Here is a 17157-nt window from a genome sequence, read left to right on the forward strand (position 1 = left end):
TTTATTTGTAGCCTGTATTGATCCGTCATAGGGATTTGACACAGTAAATTGAACACAACTTTGGCATAAATTAAGGCGATAGCAGATTCCGGATGTTTTACTTGCTATTCTCTCTTAATTGCATTCGGACAAAAAAGAAATTATAATTCAACTTCAGTTAAAACCAACAAGACACTTAAGCGACATTTCTACACAGGGGATTTCAGCAGCCTCAACTTAATTGCTCGCCGTCAAGCTTGATTCCTGCCGCTCCCCTCCACCCCAGGTGAGGATGTGCAAAGTGGACATTGAATCAGAAGTCATTTATTACGCTAATAAGTACCACAGGAGTTGACCTAGCGCTTGGGACAACCTTCCTGAGTGTTCCCACCCATTAGCATAAATGAACATACACAGCCAGGAAAGGGTGTGAAATTCTTTGGAATCAAAGACACCATTCTGAAGCATTACTCACAAATATGCAATTGACACAGAGGATAGCAAGTTGATATTTTTAAGATCACAGCTATCTCCTACAATCTCTAATTTGCATTGCGTTGCCTTGCCGTGGTTTGCTTCAGAATATTGAATTGTGTAAAGTTTGCTTTAAACCAATTCACTAAACAAACCTTTGTATAAAAAGTCCTGAAAACCCAATGCCATTTTTGTGGCAGTCAAAGACTTTCTCCACTCCATCCAGGAACTAAGAGTTCTGAAACCAACAAACATTAAAGCAATGTTTTATCTTAAACAGGGTGGAAAGAGATTGCAAATGTGCAAACCTCAACCAATATAGTTCTGGATAATAAAGGAGACAATGGTAACTCCATATAGAGGACCCTCGATGTAAGAAGATTAATTTAGCAGAACCACTCAAGGACCCCCTTTGAGTGGGGAGGATCTTCCCACCATAATGTAACAGATTCAGAGTTGGGGTGTTGGACATGGACTCTACAGGACACCTTTTCTTACCTTGGGACGGACAGCCTGCACGCATTTTCTCCATTCCACTTTTAAAAAAATGTTTTATATTAGTTTCATACAAAACCTGAGAAAAACAATCTTCAATTTTCAACAAAGAAAAAAAAAAACGCTTTAGAATTGTGATTGTCAATCATTGTGTCAGGAAAAGACAAGCCCTCAAGGCATCAGTTATTTCCAGTTACTTAAGACCAGAATAGAGAAGGACAGAAGTATGCAACAAAAAGGCGGCATTGTTTGATGACAAAGGGAGACTTCAACCAAGAGGTCCGACTTCGATGAACCATATGAATTGTATATGGATCTGTCAGTTTAACAAGAGTTTGTCGAGATAAGCAACTGTGGCGCAGATCAACATAATTGTGGCCGGATAGTAGGTTAAACCACCAATCAGCCCTAAAATCTGAACAGACAGTGGCCTTGGCAAAGTTTGCCCCCCATCAACAGAAACATGGCTAAGCACCTGCCACCAAATGTTGCAGAGATTCGGCATGCTCATCACAGAATCAACATAGGTTGTTGGTGTCTTTATCATGTTTTAACAGGAGCATCTTTCGTCGGCAGCAGATTAAATCGCAACCGCATGAACTGGTTGCAATGGTATCTTGAAGGGAATTGTCGCAGATATCTCAGAATGTGGTTTACTGGACAGACATCTCCAAGTGTTGTTAAACAGGATTTCAGCTTCGATCGATTGAGTCGCAATACAATCGCGCCGGTTTACCTTTTTTTTTTTTTTCAAGCGTGCATGGAATGTTGTGGAGCAGTTCGACAGAAGCACCGACGTGGATCAAGTTTAAATGTTTTGTCTCCCAGGCCTTTAATAATCCATTATACAGGCTTTCAGGGGTTTCTTTCAAATTTGTGTACTGGGCAACATTATCGGAAATCGACATCTTTTGAAATAAGGCAAGGGATTTCCATAGTACTGTGGCACCAAGTGATTGCAGCCCCAGTTTGCATCTAATCGCTGCGATTGAAACATTTGACGGGAAGCGCAAGACATTTTTACAGAATTTTCCTTCAAGCCGATTTTCATATGGTGGAGAAGATATTCAGGCCCGCTTCACTGCCAAAAGTGATCGCTGCTACAACTTTCTGGCAATAGAATTTAATCACTGGCAAGAATGAAATTTGCCACATTTGCGGTGTGGCTTAGCGCCTTGTAGGGAAAGGTTAGACATTTTTAGTTGCAGATCTTTGATCCATTCCCACTCCCTTATTAACTTGTTAAAGATTATCCCCAGGTATCGGATTGTTTGTTCTTTCAAGTTTTTCCCTGATGCAAACCAATTGAATTCCCCCCCCCCCCTCGCTTCCCTAAGTGGGTCCCAAAAACAATGACCTTTGATTTCTCGACGTTGATCTCCATGCTGTTAGTTTTTGTTATCAGCCACTGGAGACCGATTTGCGTGGAACCCATTAGTACCACATCGTCCGCGTTTGTAGCCCAACTCAAATGATGACCATTGATTTTTGGTGGAATGGTATTACAGTCCAACAGAGCTTCTGCCATGTCGGTGATGTAAAGCTTGAACATTAAGGCTGCTAATGGGCATCCCTGCTTGCCACCTCTTTCAGTCTTAATCACTTTCGATAGGTCACCGTTGGCATTTAGATCAGTTTGTTCCATAGTAGCTCTCGGTTAACTGTCGAAAGCCTGGCGTAGGTCGACAAATGTCAAGAAGGGAAGCTTGTTATTTTTCATAGCTTCAAGATTAAGGAAGTTAAGCCAGGTAAGGTTCAGCTCAACACCAACACCGGATGTAAATCCGGTTTGTCGTTGGTCGATGATCCTCCCCTCGGTGGCCCATTTGGACAGTTGCTTCTGTAGCTGACCAGCAAAGACTTTCCCGATTACATCCAACAGGGCAATCGGACGGTAGTTGGCCGGATCTGCTCGGTCGCTTTTTGTATATAGGCACAACTACCGGTGAATGCCATGAGGAAGAGATTTTTCGTTCTTCAGCCATCTTCTGAAACAGGGTTTCGATAAAGGATGACCACATGGTTTTGTTCTTCTTAAGTGTCAGATTTCGCAAACCGTCAGGCCTCAGTGCACCAGAGTTTTTAAGCTTAGTAAGCAACTCCTTTATCTCTGTTCTGCTGTGGCTAAAATTCCAACGCAGAGTGGTCAATGTATTGCACAGGATGGGAGACGGCAGTTGCTTAATTTTCGAAAAATGATACATCCTGTCGTTTTCATTTACGCCAACTGTCATGTTAGCGACTTGCATTCTTGAACCAGCATTTATGATGGCCCAAATTTCATGGCTTTTTTTGCGAGAGCAGATCAGTCTCAACATGGTTTCTGCTTGTCCTTGGTCGCGGAAGCACTTGAAAGCAAACAACCAGTAACGTTAACGCTGTTGCAATTTCTTCTTGTTTTCCAGAAACAGGGTTGGTTAGCAAGAGCGCTGAAGCAGTTTGAGGTCTTCCTGTAGTTTTTTTCTTCATATTGGCTATTCTCTTGCTGAACGGGTGTTTGTGAATTTGGTGTGCTGCACTGAAGCTACTTCTAGGCGAGACAAATAGCCAATAGGGGAGTATACTCAACGGTGTCTTTGCCGTTTGTTGTACTACTGCTGAGTTTCTTAGTAAGCTCTGACTGCTGCAGGTCTAAAACTGATCCATTTAAGCCCTTAGTTTATCTCAAGTGGGGCATCATAATGCTGGTTTGTGTTGTGGAAAACCAGCGTAGGTTTACAGCATTGTGATCGCTATGTCGCAATTTAAAAAATGTTCAATATCTTGGTCTTTGCAACTAAGTCACGGGAGGCCCATATGTAATCGAGCGTCTTGAAGGAGTCGTTTCTTTGCCAAGTTGCATGGGCTGGTATATCGCAGTGCGTTTGACCGATCATAACACAGTTCCTGCTTGCTAGTTTGTTGAACCATCTCTTTGCTCGACCAGTTTTGAGCTCGTGATTTGGAGCTTGAATCTTACAACATGGGTCGACAAACGAGTGGTTGAGGTTGCCACATATGATAGTTGAAGATTTCTGATAACTTAGCATAAATTCGTAGATTAAGGTGGTAACTGATACTATGAAGTGTGAAGAAATTTTTGCCGTATTCTAGTATACATTCACGAGTAGAACCTCCTTGGGACTGGTTAGCTCGCTAGCTAACCAGTCCCAAAAAAACGGGTTAGGGTGGAAGGACTTTAGAATAGTCCAACCCAGAACGTCCTTAATTAGAGTAACAAGTCCAGAGAACGGACGTGCAGATGAATTTTTCAAGGTAAGAGAAGTTCATAGAGAATCCTTTGCATACTGGCGCGGTTCTCATCCAAAGTTCTTGGAGGCAGATTAAGGTATACTCCTCTTTGTTCAAATCATTATCTTGCACGAGATTAGGGAACACTTGTCAACTTGACTTTTAAGAGGGCCTATTGGCGTTTAGACTGATCTTTTGTATTGGTTTGTTTTAGATTGTAAAATTCTGTCCTACAAAGATTTTATAATCGTGATACTCTCCTCCATACTCAAAATGATCCTGCAAGGATTGTCTTCTGGTTTCACTAGCCGTAAGCAAACACTGCCATTGCTGTTTTTCCGTGAAGGGTATCTTGTGGGAGTTTTGCACCAGACCTGTGTAGTCTGAATTCATATCCAAATATTAGCAGCTTGTTTTTTGCGTGTCGAAGGGTATTCGCAACCAACTGGGAGCGGACATATAATACAACCCAATCTGAGCGCTGCTCGGACATGTATTCGACTATCTTGCTATCGTCCGATTCAATGGTTCTGAGAGTTGGCACGCAATTCAACAATTGCATGTTTCTTCGATTGAGGTTGACTCCATCGTTGTCTTGTAGTACGTGTTCCAATTGGAGTTTTTTCGTGCATCTCATACGCTCAGCCGTGATGTTATCCACAGACTTGTCTAATCTCCCAAGCCTTTACCACCTGAGCGGTGGTATATTTCAGATTCAACTTCGCCAAAGTTGGTATGCGCTGCTTTAGTGCCAGGTTCCTGCCGATGTCGATTCAGGATCTACGGTCGTGTCTTCAAAGGACTTCTTACGTTCAACGATTTCTTTGCCACTTTGGTCGTTCGAATTACTTTAAGTGCTGGCGGGTTGTCACCAATAGACTCCGAGTCTAAACTGAAGTTGGCTCTACCATTAGAGCTGGTCTCAGCACCACTTCGGGTCTTCCTCATCCTCAATAGAATACGTGGAAAGGTTTGCCAGGTCTTCAGAGTTGAAGGAGCCGTTGCCAGCTTGCTCTTCATCGTCAAGTCTCGGACGTTTGGTAGAACGACTAATTGTTTTCTCAGAGTTTGCAATAGATTGACTAGATCTTGATGGAATCTCGAGTGGGGCTTTTTTCCAGTCGTTTAAAAATGGCGATCGGTGGAGGAGTTAAGTTCCTAATGAAGGTATTCGCAATGTTGGACTTGGGACCCTTGTTCGCTCTCTGGTCTGCTGTTTTGAGGGTGATGTTAGTTTTTGTTTTCTTATTTACTTGACCCAAGAAAGCGGATTTGTCAGCTGAGAATATGCCAAACATTCCGTTTTTTGCTTGTCGAATTGATTACAGGGAGCACTAAAGCCTGAGGTTCTTTAGGCACAAGGTTGGTGAATATGAAGCTAGGTGGAATTGTTTTGTCCAACGTCTTTGGCTGCTTCTTTTGTACACTCTTCGGCAGTTTTTATAGCTCCTACAAATAGCACATCCTCATTCACGTCAGATGGTGGTGGCGTTGGTGCAGCCTCAGGGGCCGCAGTAGAGCGCCGGTCATTCAGGCTTTATTTTCTCAGCGGCCTGTAAGTAATCTTAGGGCCTTCGCTTCCAGAGACCCGAGATGGCAAATGACTCGATTTGGGGTCTTTAATGGGAGCTCCCTTTGGTTTGGGAGACATGCGACATGTGCATTTCTCAGTGATATCTGTTTGTAGAGGTCTGGATATGGTGGTGCATCCTATTAGGACATTCAAGAACAGCTTCCATCAGGTCGTTATTTTGCACCAGTTCATTTCTTGTGATATTACTCAGCCGGTGTTGCCATTTGGCAGAGGTCTCTGCTTAATAATCTAGTCGTTTGTGAAGGTGCACAGACAGTGTCTCGAGCTCGCTAATTTTGGCATTTACTTCCGCCAATAGCACATTTTGGTAGCATCTTTAGGGTGTGAGGTAATTCCTTGAGTTGACTTTGCTAGCATACAAGCCCTGGGAGTGCTAGTTAAGTCCGCTGATTTGTGTGGGAGAGTAGTGTTAGATGCATGTCTCGATTTTGCTCAGAGATGAAGGGATTGTCAGAGAAGAGTGATGACTGACAATGGTGGCATCAAAGCCCTCTGGTCTGAGTAAAAGGGTTGGTGCTGCATGATATTGATTTTGTTTAAAAGTCGGCCTTTAGCTGTGCTGCGAGCCTGGCTTCCCTTGCAGCAGCATCAGCAAAGTGAAATCTAAGCAATGTCATTTCAGATCCTCTTGTTCCAGTGGGGGTGTTTAAAACCCGGGAATCACTGATGCCGTTTTCAGAAGTTCAAGTGCCACAATCACTCGCACACCGAAGATCTGTGCCACCAGGAAACGGATTCCTCGACAGCAATCCTTCTGCATTTTCATTCGTGACGTTTTTAACGCTCATGGGTATTTTTTGCTTGAAGGTAATATCGCTGTTTGCTCGCTCAGAAGTAGGTCACCACTGTGTCTTTCGGCGTCGGTTACCCTGCAAGCGGCATTAAGCGCCTTGGTTGGATCGAAGTTGCAGGCAACAGGAACTATTGGGTAATTTCCTCCCCCCTAACAGTCTCGTAAGTGCCATCAGCTTGGTCAACCTGTTTATGTAGCAATGCAGGCGTGGCCTTCCCTGAAATGTATAAGTTGTCTTTCTTAGAGTGGATGTTTAAGCTTTTATCAGGTTGGTCTGGGTCGTTTTGGCCAATGTTAGAACAAAGACAGGTTGGACATTTGCTGGATTCCAATAGTTGGATTTCAGTAAGCTCCACCAACGTGTTGCCCTTTTTGCCAGGGCAGGCGGTTGCGTCTTCAGTTGTGATTAAAGAGTGAAATGGAACTGTATCATGTTTCGATCTGGCGATCGAAAAGTCAGTGGCAGCATCAGTTTGCACATCGAGCTCACATGTATTGGCGGCCTTGTCGATGTGCGAGTACCTCCAGAATTCACAGCCACCATCAGCGCTTTACCGGGAGCACAGTCTATCTCCGATAAATTAGGCATTAGCAAGTCATTTTGTGGCGGACACGGGGGTAAGGCGCATCGATGTTACAATTTGCAGCGCCGTCTGACTCACCTTGGCTGCTTATCAGCTTGTTTACGGACATCTTCCGCTGTTGTAGCAGCAGTTTCTGGCAGGTCAAGTGGCCCGCCTCTGTTGGCTTGACACTTTTTTGCAGATGTCGCATCTTGTAGATTAGTGGAGAGGGTTCCAATTGTTGAAAGAGCTGATGAAACGGTATAAGGTGGTGTACCGTTACACACAAGGGGGGGGGGGGGGGGGGGGACTCCCGGTTCCTCGCACCCCAAGACACTAAGACTCTGCTTCAGACTCTGCGTCTGCTCCGCGGCCTCCCAGAGGATTTATGGAGGCAGTATAGAGACACTGTCCACAGCACGTTGCACACAGCAGACACTTAGGCTCTGATTCAGACTCTGTTTGAATTGCCACATGATCCTCCTAGTTCTGAGGTGGATCAACAGGTTGGGAGCAGTGACCGATTCTCCACTCATCCCAACCATTTATGTCCTGAGCAACCTGGACATTGGGGCATTATTTAGGGATGGGTGAGACTAAGATCAACACTGAGGTGTTAAAAGTAGGCCAGAAACTGACAGTTTTAGTTGACTGGTGAGTAGATCAGGGCAAACAACCCTTGTCAATGCTTGTTGGGCAAAAAGAAATAGCCAGACCCGGTATTAAAACCTTTATTCCTGGGAGCCATCCGGAATCCAGACAAATTATTGTTCTCTACACAAACCTGCACTCAATGTCTATGGTCGCAGTAAATTTCCCACCATTTCTGAATCCTCAGCCGTTTTAGTACCCGAATAATATGCACTCTTTGTTAGTACATAAGCCCTTAGAAACTATGGCTTCAACAAATCTCTAGTATAGGTTGAGGGAAACTGCTTTCCTAACGGCTTGGTCAACCGCACACACAGTGAGGGAAATTCAAGCAATCTGTTCAAAAACACCGAGATGATGTGTTTCTTTGAACTCTCCTAAATTTTTGCCCCAGGTTGTCTCGGATTTCTAGCTTTAAAAAAAAATTTTTATAAAAAAAAAAAAATTCTCTCTCCAGGGTGGTCTTCCCATTTCCAGAGTCAGAACCGTAAAGGTTTCTCAACTTAGATTTGATCAAGGCTCTCAAATTCTACATTGAGAAAACTAAAGCACATAGATCTTTCGATCATCTCTTAAAGCATGGAGATCTTGCCCATGGATAAACTATAGCCAAGTCTCCAATCGGCTGCCAGATTGTATGCTGGGGACCCATTCACTCAGGAAGGCCCCCCCCGCCACCACAAAATTATCTGCACAAGCATTTGGTTTGTAAAAAAGCTGGCTCGGGACATATATATCCGAGGGAGGATATCTGCAAAGGAGCCATACATGTATTTATGTAACAATTATTCAAAGGATGCCAGTTTCAGGGCAAAACGTGTTTGCAGAGGCAAATCTGTATAAATATATGTGGCTGAAATCCTTGCCTACTTGTTCTGATTCGGCCATCCTACGCATAAAGGGTGCTTCACAATCTCCACCAAGTATGGAGAAAATGGGAAGGGATGTAGGAATAAATGCAAATGACTCCCCTTTAGTTCATAATGCCAACTCACCATCCCACTATTAACACCCAGAGCCTTATTGGTAGGACAACAGGACAGGTTCTGAGGGCAGTGAGCATGTGCCAGGGAGGCCATGTGTGGAAGGCATGGCAGCTCATACGCACCAGCACATTCTTTTCCTGAACTGATGTCATCCAATACAAATCACATCCTACAACCATAAAAGAAAGGGAACTATGGACTAACAGTTCAGTAGTCACTAGGGTGAGTAACTAAATATTAGGAAGCTCGATCAGAATGGACCATTAGGCGCTGGCCCTACCACCCATTTTGAAGGAGCCATGCAAGACAGTACAGTGAAAACATTGAGCACTCACTCTACTTCAGCAAGCAGTTCATTCCAAGTTGGCATTGTCAATGTAGGGAACAGATTCCCTTTGCTTGCAGAACATGAGTTTATGGCTATTAGGCCAGGCAAGGTTGGGGGTGTTTTGCTTTCCCAACCTTGCATGGCCTATTAGCCAGGCAGGCTACAGTACTGCTGCAGGCTGAAGTGTGTAGTGGAAACTCCGGCTGCTTCCTGCACACTACGGTGGCTTGGGGTTAAGAGATGGCTACACTGTGCAGATATGGAACCAGCAATGGAGAGGAGTTCGACTGACACCTCCCTGTGCTTCCTTCCTAAAGTGTGAATATGAGCCAGTGGGCCATCTGAAGGCGAAGCAGGAGTCTAGGGCTGGAGCACAGGATATATTCAGTAAGGAAAATACTTTCCTGTTTGTACATGTGTATTTCTGCTTGCATGTAAGGGATTGTCTTATGTGCCTGTGGATGTGAACGCAGATTGTATGCTGTAGCGTATGGATGCATGTGTGAGTGAAGAGAGCAGTGTGTCATGTGTGAATGTATGTGCGCGTGGGGAGACTGAGCCACTGAATGGGGATGAACTACAGTAGTAGTAGTAGTAGTAGTAGTACAGCCAGCCACAATGGAATTATGCAAACTGGAATAGCAATGGTACCGGCTTTATAGACAAAGCCAACACGTGGTCCTACATGGAGGTACTGGACTACATTGGTCCAGCTAATATGGGCATGTTTCCAAAAGAGGCATGCCATTTTGCTACTGGCATTATGGGCAAAACCGAACGGTTCTTACATGGGAATACCGGCATAGAAAGTTGTAGCCAGCCTGGACTTGTTGGGGAGCAGTCCTCATGATTTTTTATTTTTTTACACTGGCAAAATTCTGGCATATGCTGAGGACAAAGGCAAAATGAAAATACTTCTATGCACGGTTGGCAACTTGAGATCTATTGGATGTTTCACGTTTGCCTACAAAAAGCAATTTCACAGCAAGCATGCTGTAAAGTGCACAATTTTAGCACATTATTTTAAACATTGTCGAGAGGGGAGACTGTAGTGATTTAGGTTTCCAAGTTGTCTTTGCAGAATGAGTAGAATGCTGAGTGAGTGACATGGAATCTTGCTGGTGAGAATGTTGTTGTATGGTTGAGAGTTCTGAGTGTGAGAGTTGGTGAGCTGTAGCCTACCTGGGAGGATGCCGGTGCATGTTTGCCTGGAGCTCTGATGAACTTCACATATGAAACATAAAAGATGTACTGGAAACTCATTAAAGCGACAACTGGAACATCAAGAGATGTCGGAGTCATCATTGGGAACCCAGAGCTTTACAGAGACCCTCCCCAGAACCTGGTTGTAGGACTCCTTTGATACACTAAAGCTCGTGCAAATTCATGGGAAAAGCTTACACTACTACAACAATAATCCGCCCATCACTGAACTTCAATTCATTCCGGACAAAACAACTAGAAATCAACAGAGAATGGCATGACCTGATCAGATTGCACAGATCTGCCATTAAAGTCCCACAAATGGCCACTGTTACCACTAGAGCCACAATGTGTACTAAAGCAGAAGTTCTAGGGGTAGCAAGCCGTTTTCAGTGATGCATGAACTGCATAATAACTAAAGACATTATACAGTCTAGGGGCACACCACACAAATGGTCAGCAGTTCTCCAACTCAGTCCGCAAATTATCAACACCTTAGACTTCACTCTATTTGAAAACAAGTGGCCAAGTGTCTTTCAATGTCTTCTTAATTGCATCCCCAATTTGAACAAAACTACTCTACCTGGTTTCCTCCCAAGAACCACATCAGACAAACTCAAAGCCGCAGATCCAACGAAGTAGTGTAAGGGCTGTAATGTTCACTGGAGCAACTACCCGTGGTTTTGGTCCTGCATTTCTACCCAGCCATCAGCACTAGCATAGCATTGCCATCACTCTGCACAGAGCCAGGTACGGGGTCACAGCCTCATCCACTAGAAACAATCCTGCTCCATGAATCTTTGAATGGACATAATGCAAACACCATCTAATGTATAGAACAAACTTTAAAATATTAATCATCTATCGAGCTTAATACTGGGGACCAGTCTCGAAGTGCGGGACCGGATTCAAACCTAGGTTGCTCTGCGTTGCCTTGCTTCCAAGACAAGCGCACTGCCCCAAGCTATCCTCCCAACCCTAGATAACGCTGTGGAATGCTTCTGGAAGGTCAACTGGACGCAAACATTTTGTTAAGGACAGTAGCCCTAGATGTCATGGCAGAGCAATAGTGGAGCTGGAGCAAGTGATGACCACCATTGCTCGTCAACTGCATGAACGGGAAAAGGAAAGAGGGCATTAAATGTGATAATTCTGGGGGTGCGGAAGGGAATTAGACTTTCCTTTTGACTAACAATTTACATATAAAACGTTTGTAACAAACCATAAAAGTTTTTTTTTTTTTTAAAAGGACTTTGCTTTTTTAAATTTTTGTCAGCTACATGGCTCAGCCAAACCAGAATAAACCTTAAGAAAGAGAACAGACCTTGCAAACTCTCCCACAGAGCACATCCCAAGCTGTCAAAGAACAATCGGGAGACTGGCTAGCGCAATCAAGTGTTACATATGGGCTTCCGTGGAGCCCCCGCCTGACACAATAGAAGAGACCCACGGACACAAAGGAAGTTACCCAAATAAAAGCACCATTAGGTTGGGTAATAACATCAGTTATTGCAATGATTGAACAGCAAGCCGTTTGACAGATGCTGTATGCATTTGGCTACTATTAATGCACACAAACATTCAAAAACGAAGTCACTGAAAATATGTATCGGAATTGTGTATCGTAATTCACAGGAATAATGGAATAACGTGACGTACATATGGTCAAGCAATGGGAAGCATTAATACATGTTTTTTACATGCAGCATGAAAAAAATTGAGCACTATATTATCCATGAATGCCAGATTGCAGTTTAGTGACATTTACATAGATAGATATGAGAAAAATGACAATCCAAAAAAATCCCCAAATTTCGGTTAGCAAAAAAAGCATTTGGGAAAACATTGAAACATTGTGTATGAAAATCTTCCATGTGCAGTCCAATCATTGTTTTATGATATGCACAGAAAATAAAGCACCTAATCTGATCACCATCTAAAGAAAAGAGCAATTGACAACAGATGGAAAGCAGAGTGAAAAGGGTAGAAACAACAAGTGTTTAGTGCTTTGATTTTAGGCAACCCAGGTTCCAACTGCTCAAAATGATGTATGTTATTATGGACCTGCATGGAACGTAGGACGAAAGGGCAAAATAAAACATTTGTGCAGAAGAACAGTGCTAGGAAAATGGCAGTTAAGCTTTTGTGCACCACGTGAACTAGTCAACCAATTAGGATGCCAAAATATTCTGCACGCTTCGCATGGCTGCATTTTAGAAAATTAGAGCGCAGGCAACACTCTTATTCAGAGTGGCTGAAATAGCCTTTTACCTTTTTGTAAGTGGACTTTTCAGGCTTTCCAACTGGGATCAGTGAGCCCAGATCATAATCATGGCCTGTAAGTGGAATGGCGCAGGAGGATGTTGAGCCCAAGCCACAATTCCAAACAATGTTTGGGGAAATGGGAGTTTCACCCTGTGGCTGGTTCAAGTTCAGCAGTCAGTTTCTTTTGGGCCATTTCAGCCAAGCAACATTGTACAAGTCACTTGCAGAAGCTGAATGTTCTTTAGAGGATAGCTCACCTTTTGCCTGCAGACTGGCTCCTTCTTGCTCTCTTCAGCCTTCACCTCCTCCTGGATGGTCTCTTTGGGTGTGTTCACAGCCAGAACATCATTTATGGTTGAGCCCACAACCATCACTTTTGCTCCGTTGGTCACTTTGAGCTCCCTTAGCGTCTTTTCTTCTGAAACTAACCCCTTAAACATAACCTTCTGCATTGCGGGCGGGAGACCTAAAGGAGAGAGAACACAGTTGACACTGGAAGCAAAGTAGCAGCCTGGGACACAGGCCGACCTGGTGTTCAAACTGACATTCAGAACATTGAAACAGTGAAAAGGTTTAAGTTACTTACCTGTAACTATTTTTCTCCGGCATGGGGCTGGCATGTATTCACATGCTCATGAATAATTCCAGTCATCAGGCTGGGAATCCTTGGTAAAAGAAACAGTTTTACTTTCACTTAAACACTGTATTTATCCTCTAAACCAATCACTGTTCTCTGGGTCATACTGCCCCCATCCAATGACAGTCCTCTCCCTAAGCCCCTCCTCTGCAGCCATCTTCAGATCTGGTAAGCACATAAAGTGGCAGTATGACCAAGAAGAGCCGCAGAGGGGACGGAGGGAGGGTTTGCATGTGAATCCATGCCAGACCCATGCTGGAGAACAATAGTTACAGGTAAGTAAACTTCTCCAGCATGGGGTCTGGCATGGATTCACCTGCTCATGAATAACACTATTGGCTTTTGTAGAGCGCGAAAAAAGGCCAACAGGCATCAGAGTGCTGAAGAGAGTGAGGCAGCTGCAGACCCAGGGGATTAAAACATTGAGTTTAACTGTTTTCGTAATCAGGGATGTTATGTAGCTCGGGTGGCAGGGCGAGTACTGTAAAAGATCTTCCTCCAGCTCTGACTCGATGGAATCTGGGGATGTTCAGCAAAGACCGATTAGCTGAGCGGAGGAGCCTACTGCGTTTGTAGGGTACAAGTCTGGTTTGAACAAACGCTGCCCCAGCATTGTGAGTGGCACGATGAACAAGGCATAGAATTTTAAATTTGACTCCGCTCCTGACAGGGAGTCAATGAAGGTGGCGCAGAAAGTCAGGAGAGCAAGTACGTCTAGGGGCTCCCAGAGCGAGGCGAGCCACTGCATTTGAGAATCTGCAGTCGTAGTTGAGCCTCAGATTGGCCTAGATGGATTCCATTACAATAGTCTAGGGAGCCCATAATGGATGCAGTTGCAATCTTAGTCCTGGCCTCAAACTGGAGGACTTTCAGTATTTTAAGCTTAGTAAAACCAAATTGGCAGACAGCTGAGATTTGAGCTTCTCTGAAGCCTGAGGACATAACTTCGATCCCTAAGCTCTTGACTACTGAGGAGGGTTCAGGGAACAGTCCAAGCGAGGTGGGCCAGTACTCACAGGTTCCAGGGCTGTCTGGCGAGGTTGGACCCAACCATTAAGACTCCTGCTGAGTTTATGCCAATTATTGGCCATCCAATCCTCAACTGCAGATAGACAATCTTTCAATTTCTGGTGCGGAAGGGGGAATTGGGTGCGGACGACGAGGGGAAGTTAAGTCGGAAAAGAATCTGCATATCAGCATAGGGGTAAAAAAAATATACCCCATGGCTGGAGTTCAGATTTTCAGATTACCCAGAGCTTGCATATTAAGATTGAACAGAAGGGGGGAGAGGGCAGATCCTTGAGGAACCCCACAGTTCAGAGCTGTAGGGGGGAAGAGGTGAAGGGGGGTGGGGGGGGGGGTGGGGAAACAGTTTGAAGCCAGTTGGATAAAAAGGATGAAAAACATTTCAGAGGGATACCGGCGATTCCAAACCCTTGGAGACAGTGGAGCAGCTTCTGATGGTCAACAGTATCAAAGGCTGCAGAGAGGTCAAGGAGCATTAAAGTACCCACATCTCTACGGTCCTGAAGCAGGTCAATGTCGTCCATAAGAGCCACCATCACAGACTGTTCCCATTCCGGGGCGAAATCTGGCCTGAAAAGGGTGTAGAAGGTGGTTGGCTTGCGTAAAGGCGGAAAGCTGGGCGGTTGCAAGAGATGAACAGTTTCATGAGGACAGGAAGCAGAGATATTGGGCGATACGTCTCAATAGCAGGATCAAGATGTGCCTTTTTCATGCATTGCAGTACAACATTACATAACCACAGGAGGTGGCAAGGCTCAACAGAAGCAATACATTCTTACGTCCAGAACTGTCTCGCCTCAAGCAAATCGATTGCGTAGCACTGCTTGGTCGACTCTGGACTCCTCCCTGGAATCCCTGTCGACGCAGTAGAACTTCGTGAAGGTGTGAGTGTGACATGAACTCAAGCCTAATTTAAGACAGCTTTTCATATCTCATGCTGCCTGCAGCAATTGATAGCCAAAACATTTTCGTCAAACATACAGCACATGTTAACACAGGTTAGTGTGTGCACTTGCTGAACACATTCTTAGGCATGGCAAGAGCCACTATTTCCAGAAAGTGGCGCTTTCCTGTTCTGGCAGATGAGCAAACCACAAATGACAACTAACTGCCTGCTTTAACTGCACACCAGTAGGTAGGGACTTTGACTTCACACCATTAGGTGTTATCTGAGAGCAGCCAGTGGACCTTACAAGGGGAAGTGCTATATCTGATAAGGATTCGGGGGAAGTGCTATATCTGATAAGGATTCGGGGGAAGTGCTATATCTGATAAGGATTCGCGGACAGACAATGTGCATATTCCGCCAGTTAAGGCCCATGGAATTCCATACAAGTACTGAGTAACAAGTGAGATATTTGACAGATAGTATGATGCAGAGCTCCACGAATGCCACAACGTGCAGGAAAGGCATTCACTGAACGGGTGCAGAGCTCTCACTGAGAGGTGCGAAAACCCACCTAATAAAGTACGTAGGAAACCTAACTCCAGGAACACAGTGACACACCAATCCCTAGGCCTCACTGTTCAAACTAGGGGATAGGACAACACACATGTGCAGGGAAACCATATTCCTTCCTACTTATAAAGCCCAAGCACAAAAGGGGGATTTGGAAGGGGGGGGGGGGGGGGGGGGGAAGAGGAACACCAGCAGATTTGCCAGTGCATTGAAGCCTGAGGGGCTGGGAAGGAGTGCAGAGCAGAGGAGTCCCAAGCAGAGCAGCAGCAGGAAAGACAACAGCCCAGCTAAGCAGAACGTCAGCACAAGAAGGAGCAGTTTCATTTGATGCACACTCCACTCTAAACGTGAGTGACGGGGGGGGGGGTGCTTGCTGCATGCATGGAGACCGATTGTGTGTAGCGTAGCTTCATGAGACAAAGGTTACACATGCTGTTAAATACTAGAACAAGTGGTGGTTTTAGTTTATCTATTCAAACATGCTCTGCCCACATGGCGATTTTGTTCACAGAGGCAATGTTATGTTGTATCTGCTTTTGCTTTAGCTTGTTTAATGAAAATAAAAGCCCCCCGAGAGATAGGGGGTTATATTAAATGCATGCAAATGATAACTCCTGTGTCAATTGTATGATTCAGAGTAATGCATCAGAGTGGTATCTCTTGAGTCCAAGAACCTTACAATTCCTGGCTGTATATGTTTAATCATATTGATAAGCACATGAACCTAGGCATGCCCGTCTTTTAGCGCTGAGACACAGCATAGTTTTGACATGAATGACTGATGACCAGGGGTCCATTTTCACAGCCTCAAACGAGGTGGAGATGCGAGACTCATGGTCACACCTAAATCATAGGCAATCAAGACAGGTGACACTGTGCACAGATGGGACGTCTTCTAGATGACCCTAGCATTGCTTATAGTAAAATAACCACGCCCAGTCACGATGATGGACCGGGCCAAAATATTTTTTCTAAAAAGCTTTTTAATCAAAAGATGTTAGGTGGGTACAGAAGATGGCACATCGGGAAATCAATATGCCCATCCATTGTAGGATGGCAGTGTTCAAGTGGGGCATCTTACTGTCATGGAGTTCATATAAACGTACATTGGCGATTGGGCAACTGAGAGGGCTGCCCACTGAATCGTTCATCACTTACTTGAAAACCCCAGCCAACAAGGTAAATAACGTGTATACAACTCTCCTGACAAGGGGAGCCTTAAACACTATCCAATATCGCCCATATCAGTTTCCTGAATTGGCTTTAACACATGCAAATCATGTCAACTGGTTTGGAGGTAATTAGTTTATCCACAAAAAAAAAAAAATGCTAGACATGGACTGTTGGCCACACCCAACCTCTCACTAGAATTTCTAGCCCGGTTTCATCCAAACCGCACAGGACCTTTTTTTTTTTTACAAAGGGACCATTAACTACAGGCTGCACATTTTGACACTGTGCGTAACCCTGCAT

At 44.5% G+C, this 17157-nt stretch overlaps 1 protein-coding gene across 1 annotated transcript in view; it reads right to left on the reverse strand.

The window, feature by feature from the left end:
* Window positions 1-17157, reverse strand: part of UBFD1 (ubiquitin family domain containing 1) — a 391487-nt gene that overhangs the window by 243220 nt on the left and 131110 nt on the right. Inside the window, exon 3 of the mRNA XM_069647393.1 lies at window positions 12820-13028. Within this exon, the coding sequence (XP_069503494.1) occupies window positions 12820-13028 (209 nt within the window). The remainder of the gene's footprint in view (window positions 1-12819; window positions 13029-17157) is intronic.

This window comes from Ambystoma mexicanum, chromosome 2q (genome assembly GCF_040938575.1).
Source record: "Ambystoma mexicanum isolate Mex_15411 chromosome 2q, UKY_AmexF1_1, whole genome shotgun sequence".
Lineage (NCBI taxonomy): Eukaryota > Metazoa > Chordata > Amphibia > Caudata > Ambystomatidae > Ambystoma > Ambystoma mexicanum.